Raw genomic sequence first — 14,002 nt, 5'->3', positions numbered from 1 at the left:
TAAAGATGACTGAAGCACTTATCTGTACTAAAAATTGGCTGATTTCTGGACAATCCATCTCTGAATTTACATCCATGCTTCAAGAATTTGATAATTTTCAGGAGACCAAGGGTGTAGTGAAGATTGGTATGTGTTGCAATGATGATATTACCTATTTATATTTTATATGAATTATTATATGTTTCAATTGTTTTTGTTTTTTTATTTGTGATGTAATGCCATTAACTATTTATATTTTATATATTTTTTCATATCTTTCCAGTGTTACTGATGTTGGAGAGGATGGTTGTGTGAGCGTCATTTGATGTTGTATAGCGCTTATATTTGTTAACTTTCAAACTTTTAGATATTTTAGATTTATTTTGGGCACATCTCACTAACTTTTTGTTATGTGAAGAAGCATGATGATAGTTTGATAGGTTAATACTTGTTTTTTGGCTGGCTAGCTATATCATGTCATGTGGTTAGCTAGAATATGTGGATAGTCATTTTTTTGGATAGACTATAGAGCTTAACAATGAATTGTTGATTAAGTAGACTATGGTGAGATGTATATATTTTGAATATGAATATATTAATAAGTTTATACTTGGTACTTATCTAGCATGCATGTTTGAGGGGGTTGACGAGAGCTGGAGGTAACAAATAGTACCATGAACGTGTGGCGAAGATGATGTTTGGATTAGCATTTATGTAGTCATATGGGTCTTCAATTTTTTCTTTTAGTGTTCCGTTTTTTTAATGTAATTTGATAGTAGAGTATCAAGTTATCTTAATATTAGAAAAGGATTAGCATTTATGATATTGATGCAAGTGAATAGGAAAGAAAATATAAGAACCTTTTTTTAGGAAGAGTTAGATTCAAGAGACTGGACTGGTCCAGTAACCTAGTGGACCAAGTCCAACCTGGTCTAGGTCCCAAGTCTAATAAGACCGGACCAGTCTTTGGACTGAAAATTTCAACCCGGTCTCCATTCAGACTAGACTTCAGGTTGGCATCCAACCCGGTCCAGTTCAGTATTTGTGCAGCCCTAGCTAGGAACCCTTCTTTTTAATGATGTCAAAAGGGGAGAAAGAAAGGGCTATGTGGACAAGATTGCAAGCAAGAGTTGTGCCTAGTTTCTTTTAAAAACTTTTTGCTCTGTTGCTTTGATATTTTCTATTGTACTTGTATTGTTCATTGATAACGTACTAACCATGTTGTATCACTTGAATCATCGATGAAATGAGTATTTCTCTATATGATTTGTGTTTATCTTTGCTCTGATTTTAGTATTCACGTTGTTTTATTTATGCTTTGATATTTGTTGACTTCATTCCCATATTAAGGAGGAGTAACTCATTAAGGGAGAGTAATTTATTTTTTAAAGAATAATATTATCAGTCTTAGATTTTATCATAAAAAAGGGAGAGAATGTTGAATACTTTATTTTGATGATTATAAAACTAGAGAAAGATTTTGATTATGCAGATTACATGATTATTAATGACAAAACCTCTCAAGAGAACAAAGGGACAAGAACAAGAAAAGATTTAGTTAAATATGTATTGTTCTTTTTAATTCTCTTAGTTCTAATGTTCTTTTTAAAATAATATATAAGTTTAAAATTAGTTACATAATTTTTATAACTTTAAATTTATATAATTAAGTTATTTATTCTTAATAATTTTATGCATATAGAAATTTCATAAAAAATGTAAAAATTATATTAAATCGAAGTTCCTTTTTTGTTTTTTTTAAAAGTATTAAATCAATTTATAAATTTCAAAAGCATTTTTCTTTTAAGAAAGTTAATTATTCATTAAAAATTTTAAGATTTAGGAATAAATGTATTTAATGGATAAAACTAGAAGTCAATTTAAATAAAATAAATTGTAAGAATCTAATTCAAAATTGAGAAAAACTATAAGTACTAGTAGATTAATTTTTCCTATTTAAATATAAACATTATTTTAAAAATTTTAAAAAATATTTTTTAAAATCTTATGTTAAATATAAATAATTAAATTGTTTGTGTTTTCAATTTTGGATGGCATTGTGTTGCCCCATTTCCTAACTCAATTTTTTTTTTATTCAAGTTGGCTATATTTACGTGAGGTTCGAAAAAGAAAATTTTAAGACTTCTTTTCAAAATTTCGATTTCCAAAATGAAAAATATATAGAGTTTCTTTTGAAGAAAATATCAAAAAAGGAAAATAAATAATTATATTCCTATAATATAAAAGATAACACAATTTTTGGGCACATGTAAATATATTTGTAAAAAAAATCATACTTATCATAACAAATATGTAAAAAAAAATTACACGTCGATGTTAATAAAAAACACATTACTGAGTATAAAAAAAAAACCATTACAAATATAAGCTAAACAAAAAAAATGAACCATACAGGCCTCCCAGATTATGAGGGTAGAGAGCTCTTACTTGTGCCTTGGATGGCCCAAGCCTAAGGACAGTCCTTCAACGTTGGTCTTAGGTCTTATGTTAAATTTTTCGGCCCAACTTAGTCCTCACAGAATCATTGTGGTTGGACAAATATTGGATCAAGAAAATTAGTGTTCGCTTTTTTTTTTAAAAAAAAAGAGTTCGTTGGGCACCCTTCAAAACCAATGTTTCTCAAAATGTTAAAACACCCCAATATTGCTACAAAACTAATGATTAAAAAAATCAAACCAAATTGAATGGTCAAATTGTTGACTAGTCAAACTAACAACTCGATCAAGCAAAAAAAAAATTATTTGGAGAGTTGTATTGGATTGGGCCGTTTTGGATCAGCGGTAGGACGAGGAATTAAGTCCAATTTTTAAAAGTCAGACGGTTCAAAAAAATGCCCCTTTTTAAATTTTTTATTAAATTTTTTTTAGAAAATGATCAATTTTTTTAATAACACTATTATAAGATAGATTTTTAACAGCAAGTAAAAAATACTTTTAACAGCAGTTCTATAACCGCTATTGTTTTAGGGAATGTTAAAAGTATGTAACTTTTAACAGTGGTTGTCCAACCACTATTAAAAATAAACTTTCAACAACGGTTCTATGTTTGTTGTTGAAAGTTGCTCATTGTTTTTTTTTTTTTTTGGAAAAAAGGGAGACTTTTAACAATGGTTAAATCTATAACCGCGATTAAAAGTGGTTATTTTTTTAAAAAAATTAATTCTATTTTTACTTATTTCTTCAATTCTTGCAAATAAAAATATTCCATATAATTTATCGCCAGCTGGCCAATTTTAGTATATATAAATAATTCAAATTTCAATATAAAATTTTATAGAAATTACACAAAACTCAAATGGTTTATACAATTTTATAGCATTCATCTAACTATGATTCATATGTCACTACCTAAAGGAGAATAAAACTAATGTGCATGTTATTGTTTTCAAACTATTTCAAAAAAATATAAATTCCTAACTAATCTATAATTTTAAGTAATTTAGAAAAAGTAACAAATTTAAAAAAATTTCAACAGAGTCTCCCTTAAAAATTGAACCTTCCAAAAATTTAAAAAAAAATTACAAGGAAAGATTTATAATTTTACACCAAGTAAATAATCACATGCAACACCTGAGGCCTAATGAAGCTACTAACAACACTCTCAACAATAATTAATATTAATAAAATTTTGAAATATTTGTTCTAAACATTAAACATCCAAAAATAACAACAACAACAACAACAAATTTACATAAAAATAATAATAAAAGTAATTCAACAATAATTATTTAAATAATAATTAAAAATAAAACTACAATTAAATAATAACTAATATATGTAAATTAATATTTAAAAAAAAGAAAAGAAAGGTACTTGGACGGAGCAACGGAGGAGGAGCAAAGAGCTGCTGAGCGACAAGGGGGAGGCAATGAGGAGGGAATTGGGGGAGGGATGATGGAGGGAGAGGGGGGAGGGGGCGACAGAGGGGGAGGGGGCCGAGGAAGAAAATGAAGGGATGGAGAGGAAATGAAGTAGTGAGAGGAGACTTTTTTTTAAATATATTTAGAATCAATTTCAATAGTAAGTGCCACATTATCCGTTGTTGAAAGTGAAAAAATTTTAATATTTCTTATTTATTAACTTTCAACAACAAGTTCCACATCACCCGCTGTTGAAAGTTAATAATTTTATTTTAATTTAATTTTTTTTAAATTTTTTGACATTGGGTTAAATTAGACTTGATGTTAAAAGTTTTTTCTACGGTGGTTAAATTTTCAATCGATGTTGAAAGTCCTATATTGATAGCAAATATTACAAAAATGCTATCGCCTCTACTTTCAACAGCAAGTGCCTTTTAACCGATGTTAAAAGTCCTCTATAAAAGACAAATTTTGCACTAGTGTAAATTAATGTTATGTTATATCATGTGGCTCGTTAAGTCATAATAAATTTAAAATATTTAGTTTTATGTTTAGGTTAAGTAGCAATTTCATATTTATTTTTTATATTTAAATTATTATATACATATATAATTTTTTAATTTCATTATTATATCACCGATTCGACCATTGGTCTAATCTAGTTAGACTATGTGAACCGTGAGCCGCTGACCTTTCTAGTTCAATATTTAGTTTTATGTTTAAGTTAAGTAGCAATTTTATAATTATTTCTTATATTTAGATTATTATATACATATATAATTTTTTAATTTAATTATTATGTCACCAGTTCAACTATTGAGTTGGACCATGCGAATCATAAACTTCTAATCTTTTTGGTTTAATATCCGATTCAATTTTAAAGACATTGTACAGAGCTCATGCATTATGGGTATCTTCATAGGCATCAAAAATTCAAAATATGTTAGATTGAAAAGTAAGTTTGACAAAGTTAATGTTTAGTCACTTTCATAAAGCTTTTACACTCATCCATCTTGAATTATTTAATAATCAGCCCCTTGCTGAAATTATTAAAAAAAATTTAGAAAATTAGTTATGAGAGACTGAATAATCACTCTTGATCATGTGTTTAAGCTTCAACTGATAATTTAAATGTTAAGATTCTTATTATCTCATCCAGCAAATGCAGGAGCTTTTGGTATTCTGGCATGGCCCGATTTGTCACCTTTTGCAATATGTGCTTTCATATATAAAAGAACAAAAAGTACTCCATCTTACAAAAGTTGCATCAAAATGTGTGCAGACTGAAAGCCAAAGACAACTTTATGCTATTGAGTTGATGTACCCATTTTACAAACATTGCAAGTACTGATGGATTTTTTGTCACCTCTAATAATATTAGCTCTTGAGTAATGTGGTAAAACTTGTGTTTTCTTATATCTTTGGGATAAGAGAGGTTATGTCCCAAGCTTGACATTTCAAGTCAGCATAATCTATATAAAGATTAGGGCTTCAAATTTTGAGTTGTGACAAATTACCCTTTTCAATCTCCTTAATTTTACTTATTAATTGATCAGTTAAGGCAACTAATCTTTGAAACAGTAACATAAAATAATATACTAATTAATTAAAAATTTACATAAAACTATATATTCTAGAGATTTTCTTGTGAAACAATTTAAAAATCTAACACATAAATTCCTCTTTTATGCTTAATTAAAAAAAAATCCCCATATATTGCATATTGCGTGTAGCTATATTCATTTTTTTTTTTTTTTTGAAAAAAGGCATCTAGTTGCTTATATTTAACCAAAAATGTGACTTCTTTATAACTTTCATTTGAATAGCTTTAATTTAGATGATGGAGAAAGAATTGGACAATTTTAAATTACATGCAATTAATTCAGCCTCACATATGCAAGCTAATATTTCTATCTTTGTTTTTTGATCTCATACCAATTCAATAAACATATGATTGCAAATAAGACTTTTTAGAATAACCGTCTTATCATTCATTAATATTTAATCATTAACAACAGACATAAAAAAAAAACACCAGAAAAATATACCACCAAGTGATTTATTTCATGCAAACCACAAACACAGAGTAGTGGATGTGACACGGATGGTAGTGTTTTGCAAAGACAGATCTAGAACTGAACCTATAAGGGGCCAAAAAGTAAAACAACATTATAATGGAAGCAAGTAGCTAAATTTGTCCCTAGCAGTCCGAGTTCCTTGAACATCATTCCAAGGTTCGCTTTGTAAAATTGTGTATGGAAAGCATTAGAGAGAAGAGAACCCTTTGAATAACAGTCAGATTGCTGGTTATGGGTATACCTAGAAAGAAAAAGCATTGTCACATTGAAATCGGAACTCCTTTCCAATCTGCAAGGCACTCCAAAATTGGATCAACAATCCTTGCATCACAAATTGCCTTGAACACTTTATCAAAGTCCTCATCTGGTGACTTGATCTTTTCCCCAGTAAGCAACCCAGTCTTTAAATCTTCCCTCACAAACTTGTATAGTGGGTATGACCTACACTCCTTAATTCTATTTGGAATCTCTGGTTCACCATTCTCATAACCAACCCTTGCTCTTTCAATTTCCTTCGGCAAAACAAGCCTCAACTCATTCTCAAAATACTCAATTTTCTCAAATACTGCAGCACTGTTATTGTTCCTCTCTTTCACAGCGTTCTTGTGTGCTTTCTCATAAAGAACTTGTTTAAGTTTTGGCATCAAGGGGTATGAAGCATTGAAGGGATCGTCAATGTAGGAAAAGACATACTCATTATCAACCACTTTGAGTAAATCTTCTTCATCACAAAATGGGTTTGTCTTCTTTGTAACTCGGCTTATAGTGTTTTTGACTGTAACAATGAAGATTTCTTCCAAGTGTCTCAGATCAATGGCTTGACATAGTGCAGCCAAATAAGTTGAGCACATGAGCTTCAAGATCCCAACAGCCTCACTAGTTTTTCTCGCAGAAATCAAACCCAAAGAGTTCACATCTTGGTTGTGATGTTCTGCACTTTGAACATGACTCGTCACTGGATTTGCCAAGAACTGAAGTTCAGAACAGTAAGAAGCCATTGCAACTTCAGATGCTTTAAAACCATAATCCAAACTAGGGTTTCTAGAAGCAGAGAGATTAGATGGCAACCCGTTGTTGTACATGTCGTTTACGAGTTCAGTGAACTGTGCAAAGACGAGCTTGCCGATGGAAGCTACAGCTAAACGCACGTTATCCATGGAAACTCCAATGGGCGTGCCTTGGAAATTACCACCATGGAAAGCCTTGTTATGTGAAACGACAATCAAAGGATTGTCGTTCACAGAGTTTATCTCTCTTTCAATGGACTTTGTGGAATATCTGATGACTTCAATCTGTGGACCTAGCCATTGAGGAGAAGTAATAAGAGCATATCGTTCCTTCTTAGGCTTTTGTGATCTAAGGGATTGATCATTCACATAAGAGCTTCCATCTAAAATGTGTTCCATAATTGCAGCAGCTTCAATCTGACCAGGATGGTGCTTGAGATTGTGAATCATTTGGTGAGTGAATTCTGGTTTCGCATGCATTACTTCAGCAAAAACGGCGGATGAAACTTCTGACAATAAAGCTAAAATATTTGCCTCAAAAAGCACCATGGAAGCCAATCCAGAACCAACGGCTGTGCCATTCACAAGAGCAAGGCCTTCCTTTGGCTGCAATTCAAAGAACCTGACTGTATCTCTCTCATCACTTGATGATTTATTAGTATTAATGCCTGTTGTAATAATATCAATTAATATAAACTTCATTTTGCATCACTATTGTATTAAACGACTTGCTGGAATACAGGATACATGTTTGTTAATGGAGAATTATAGTTGTTAATCATTTAGTGACACCCTGAATCTATTTAAAGGATTTTAGGTTTAGAAGTGAAATATGGGGAGTTGAACTCTCACCTGGAGGAAAGTTAACTTGGTCACTACTACAAGAAAAAAAAATGAATAAATCAAGTAATATTCTTATCAAAGTGCTTATAAAAAAATACTGCCTAAAGGAGCACATGGAAGTGCTTCCCTACAAAAGTACTCTTGTAGGTGGAGCACCTAGATAGGGAACCCTTTTGAACTGCTCTCATGTGAGGAAAAGAAAAGCCTTTTTTTTTTTTTTAAATGAATCCTCCTCATATGTGTCCATTAGGTTTGTGTACCATGAAGGGTTAGAGGGGATTGTTGACTCATCAATGAAGAATATGTTTATCAATACTCGTCTTGTTTGCATAACTATATCTCTCTTCACTTAATAAATGCAGTGTGCCTTTCTCTCTTATTGATTGGTTGGGATGTGCTATTTCTCAAAATGCCTAGCAAACCATATTAAATACTCCCTTCATTCTTATATATAAAATATTTTTAATTAAATCATGCAAATCAATAAAAGTTAATTATCTAATTAAAAGCTCAATAACATTTTAATTTTACCTCTAATTATTATGAATAAAAAATAAATTTTTTTTAAAGTAAATTAATGAAAGTACTTATGATTTTCTCTTTCCAATTTATTAAGGATATAATGATTTATTTATTAAAAAATATGCTAACAATTTCTTGTATAAAAGATAAAAAAAAGTTCTAAAAGACCTCTTATATATAGGGACGGAAGGAGGGAGTATCTCTCTCTCTCTCACATTCACCTAATAATGTGGTTCATGCCCATGTTAAGGAGTGTTTAGATTATATTTTTACAAAATCATGACTTTACTTGATTTTTAATTTTACTTTTAAATTATACTTAAAATTTATCTTCCTATTCAATTTTATATATCAACTATATCACATAACATAATAAATTATATTCGAAATTTATCATTTTAATCAATTTTATTTCACAAATATCCAAACACACACCCTTAGTAGGGATACTAAATATATTGATTAGCATGGACTTTCTTTTAAATTCCATATTAGGCCTATCTCTTTCTTCACTTAACAAACGCGTACCTGCGTTGTGGTTAGTATTGATGCCGGCAAGAAGGAAAGCTTGCTTGGGAGTGAGAAACTCTCCGGAAGGTCCAATGGCTTGGGAATTAGGGCGACCAACAAGGAGAGAGAGAATATAAGAAAGAGGGATGAGATCGCCGGAAGCGGTAACGGTGCCACGGAGAGGCAAACAAGGAGTGACGTTGTGGTTGAGAAGTTTGGTGATAGCTTCTAAGATCTCAAATCGAATGCCTGAGTAGCCTTGAAGCAATGTGTTCACTCTCACAAGCATCGCTGCTCTGCTTGCTGCTTGAGGCAGAGTGTGCCATATATCTTTTCCCTTGTCGAATATTGCACAGTTTAAGAATCTAGTCAAGACTCAAGTGCAACAACGCTCGCGTTACTATTTTTGCTCAAAGGATAAGGGTTATGTAAATATTTTCTCTTAGACCATGATACAAGTTATAATTAACTAATTCATGTTTAGGAACAAAGTTAGTTGAAACTTAAAATTCTTAAAAAAAAAAATGTCCATATATCTTTATTTATATCCTTATTAAATACCCTATATAAGAGCCTTAATAATAATAATTAAAATTTTAATATGTGAATTTTTCAAAAAGAATAATAAATGAAGGTGTGGTTGAAAACAAAAACAAAAAATTATCCAATATCTTATATATATTTTGGATCAGGTAAGATTTCTGGAAGATGTATTATATTATGGTCTAGAGGGAGTATATAATTTTATTTTATATAAAGTAAATTATTCAATTAATAAATTACTTGTATCTCGTGACTTTTTTTATTAATTTAAATTTAAATTTTAATAGAAATTATTATGAATTTGCCAAAACTACGCACAATTCCCCCCCCCCCAAATCTACGTAAGTTCTCCTAAACAATGAGTAAATTATATTGTTTCCATGAGTTATAATGAAACTATATCCTCTCTCTATATATGCAATGCAAGGAAAAAATGTAAGGAAATATTGATTATTTTTGCCAGGAAAAAAATTGGAAGTTATATTCGTTAAGGAAAAAAAAAATTCAATCTTCCCTCTATTGTATGGAATAGAAATGACGCGGGTATGGACACATTTTATATGGGGAAAGTTACCTTAATATAAGACATCTCCTTAAATCTTAATTGATCCACAAAATATAAGATATTGAGTAATTTTTATAATTTTTTTCAATTATGCATTTTTTATTTATTAATATTTTTGATAAAAAATGATGCATTGTAATATCAATTGTAATTATTACAGAATTTATATAAGATATTTAATGAAGCTATATATAATTAAAAAGATGTACTTTTTTAAAAAAATTAAAGTTTTAACTAACATTTTTTTAGAATGACGAACTAATTATCAATATCTTATAGGGGTAATGACACCCTGTTACTTCTACTTAAGAAAATGTGCTAGGTAAATTTATGTAGGAAAGAATGATATTAAAATCCTAAAATAATGAATTTATAATAGTTATATCCTTGATAAAATTTCTTAAAAAAATCAGTTATAAATATTGATTTAGATAGTTATAAATTCAAAAATTATAACTACAAATAAAACATTTATATTTAAAATATAATTCTCACTTTACAGTTGAAATTTTTATTTATGACTATCTAAATCAATATTTACAACTTATTTTTTAAAAATTTTAGTCGGGCATTTAATTGTTATAAATTCCCAGTTTTAAAACATTAATGTCATTCTCCCTTCATGTAATTCACTTGTTGTTTATGATATGACCTATGTGAAAATTTTAAAAACAAATAGAACATTTACAAAATTTTAATAAACTTAAAATAATCATGTAACTTAACTTTTAAAAATTTAAACTTTAATTAAAATTAAAATAAAAACTAAAGTTAAAGGAGAAATTTATCCCCAAATTATAAGTTTAGGAATGTTTGCAATCATAAACTCTTTTTTTATGTAATGTTCTCTTTTAACTTTTAAAAATACTGTTATATTGCTTTTACAGTTAATAAATGTTAATTTTAATTGTTAGTTGATTAAAAAATTAAAGAAAATAAATCTAAAATTTTTTGATTCTTTTTTATAATTTTTAAGATATTTTTTATAGTTTTTTAATAAATTAATAGTCTAAATTAATTTTATAATAATTGCATTATTTTAAAAGCCGAAGGGAAGAATAAAAAAAAAAAACAACAACACTCTAGGAACCATACTTTTAAAGGTGAAATTATTTTTTAATCCTAAAAAAATAGACACATGTATGATATATCTCTATTCTGATCAGTGTCGATAGTCTCACCTGACCATCTCCTTTTGAAGAGCAGCGACTTGGTCAGTTCGCTTGTTAGAAGAAGCACCAAAGCCTGTAGTCACACCATAAATTGGAGTCCCACTCTTGACGCTTTCAATTATCCAATCACTGCTCGCCTTCACGCCGGCCCTAGCCGACTCCGATAGCACCACCTTCACGTCATCGGAGCTCCGATTAGCCACCGCCGCCACCTGCGAAATCGACAGCCGCCTCGTGCCACTTAGATGTACGGTGGCCCTCTGGTAGTCGGCCACCATGGCTCTCACTTCCTCCAAGTGACTTCCCTTGAGTGAATCTGCTGCCTCCCCCCACCTGAGTGGGTCTGAATCTGAACAATCAGGATTTTTCGCCATGTTCTTATTGCTCTCTCTCTCTCTCTCTCTCTCCCCAAAACAAGGCTTGTTTGATGGAACAATGAATCAATATATCAAGTGTGTGTGTGTGTGATTTTAGCAAGCTGTAGATATATATACATACATACATATATATATATATATATATAGATGCTGTCTTATGGTTGGTGAGTAGTGAGTAGGAAGACTTGGAACCACAAGGGGTAGGTGAAGAAATTAAACGTACGTGGGACGGCTTCAAGGGAGATATTAATGAAAGAGAAATGGAAAGCGGATAAGAATTTTATAATAATAAGCATATTTGACTGGATCTCTTCTTTGAATTTGAATTCTGTGTGATATTAAATTTACTCACTTAATAAATATTTTATATAATATAATAATAATTATTTAATTAAATTAAATGGTTGTAAAAATTTTTATCATATAATATTAAAAAAATTAAATCTCAATTTTTTTGGAAATATAATAACATATGTGATGAGTGTTTTGATTGTAAAAATTGTTTTAATTTTTTTTAAAGAAATGTGTTTTGAAAATTTTTAAGTATTAATAAAATCTTAGATATGTAATTTAAGATACTCGTTAAGTGAGTGGAGTGAGTGAATTAGAGTCATTTATCAAGTCCAAATCTTTTTTTCTTTTGCAATAGCAACATCATGTTTGATTGGTTTTTAGAATGATTTTCGTTCTTAACTAACAAGATTCATTCTTTTAAACAAACAATAATGATTATTTTAATATTTATTAAGGTTTAAAAACTCATATTAGATCAGCTAATTCAACTGGTTGAATCAAAAACTAGTCACTAATCCAAAATTTAATTATTGAGAATCAGACTAAATTAAGCTGATTAAAAATCGGCCAAACTGACAGAAACCAAACCAATTATAATTGTAAATCAGACAAACAAAAAATAAGAAAGCAAAATGAAAAAGAAAGAACAAAATAATTAAATATAATGCTAACATTAATAAAATTTAAATAAAAATATGCAAATCAAAGAAATTTTTACCTAAGACCCAATATATTTTGAATTAATTTTGCAGGCCCACAAGCCTTGTATGCAAATATGTTTGCCAGTGAAAAGACTTATTTGCCCCTCATTTGAAATGTATAGTTTTCTATGTGTACGTACAATATATTGTTTGTATATAACATGACAATATCCATATATTAATAACATAATGTCCATTCATTATATATAATCCATGTAATTTATTTGAATAATAATATACAAGTCCCTTAGGTGTATAAACAACAAAATGTCTGTATATACCATGACAAAATTCATACATTAATAACACAATATTCGTTCGTTATACATAATTCGTGTGATTTAGTTGAACAATAATGTACAAGTTTTTTAAATGTATAAACATAACGTTTGTATATAATATGACAAGATTCATAAGTTAACAAACAATACAATATTTGTGTCATTTTACAAAGTTAGTATGGTTTAATTGAACAATAATATACAAGTTTTTCAAGAGTTAAATAATAAAATGTTTGTATATAACATGATAAGGTCCGTATATTAACAACACAATGTCTTGCACATGATGTTATTTTTTTTTTTCCAAATAAGAGGCAAATGAGTCTTTTCATCAAAAAGACATTTTCATGTAAGGCCTTGGGGCCTATGGAATAAATTCAAAATGTATTGGGCCGTAGGTGCTAATTTCTTTGATTTGTGGGCCTGAGATGCTGTTCTCCCTATTTTTAAATTATTTATTTAAATATTAACATACTTAATCATTTAAAATTCATTGAATCAAAGGGAGAGAATAGATAATTAGATTGTAAGGGCAACTTAATAATTTTAAATTTTTTAATGTAATTATAAATATAAAAATAAAGTATTTTGGAATCTTTAGCTGAATCTTTAATGTCATGGGTCAAATTACATCATTTTCAAAAGTTAAAGAGAGACATTACATAAAAGAATGGGTTTAGGATATCAAGCATTTTTGGACCCATAGTTTAGGGATCAATTTACTTTTTCACTCATGAAATTACAACGTATTAGAAGTGAGGATGGCATATAACTATTAGATTAATGCTGAATGAGATAAGTACAAAGAAAAATAATGATAAACCTAAATTATATAAATGATAATTTAATCTATTAAAATGTCACAATTCTATTGAAGTTCCTAAGAAATTCTATGTTAATAAATTTTAAAGTGACAATATTATTTTACCCTTATTGAAAATAATAAGCTCTAATTACAGCTTTTCTTAAAGCATAACAACTTTTGTTTAGTGAATCAGAAAAGTTAAACAAAAAATTACAATTCATTAAGTATAATTTATGTTATTAAAAAACAAGCACTGATCACAACTTTTACTTAAGGAATAAGAACTTTATTCTGTGAATCATAAGAATTGAATAATAAATCACAACTTGTCAAGTGTTTCTTGTTATTGAAAAAGAAGTTTCAAAATAACAAACTCCAATCACAACTTTTATTCAAAGAATTGTAAAATTGAACAAGAAATCATAATTTATCAATAAAGATAAAA

The 14,002-nt window shown here is 29.0% G+C and overlaps 1 protein-coding gene across 1 annotated transcript; it reads right to left on the bottom strand.

The window, feature by feature from the left end:
* Window positions 1-5,890: 5,890 nt before the first annotated feature.
* LOC129318588 (phenylalanine ammonia-lyase class 3-like) lies at window positions 5,891-11,562 on the bottom strand. Its single transcript, XM_054963432.1, has 3 exons — window positions 11,109-11,562; window positions 8,838-9,184; window positions 5,891-7,612 (listed from the first exon to the last, which is right to left on the bottom strand). The coding sequence occupies exons 1-3, from the start codon at window positions 11,471-11,473 to the stop codon at window positions 6,198-6,200; spliced, it is 2,127 nt and encodes a 708-aa protein (XP_054819407.1). The 5' UTR covers window positions 11,474-11,562; the 3' UTR covers window positions 5,891-6,197.
* Between the last annotated feature and the right edge of the window lie 2,440 nt (window positions 11,563-14,002).

This window comes from Prosopis cineraria, unplaced genomic scaffold, assembly GCF_029017545.1.
Source record: "Prosopis cineraria cultivar Desert tree isolate PC_DT_omini unplaced genomic scaffold, ASM2901754v1 PC8, whole genome shotgun sequence".
In the NCBI taxonomy this organism is placed as follows: domain Eukaryota; kingdom Viridiplantae; phylum Streptophyta; class Magnoliopsida; order Fabales; family Fabaceae; genus Prosopis; species Prosopis cineraria.
Note: the sequence above shows the minus strand (reverse complement) of the source record. Positions and strands in the feature narration are given on the sequence as shown.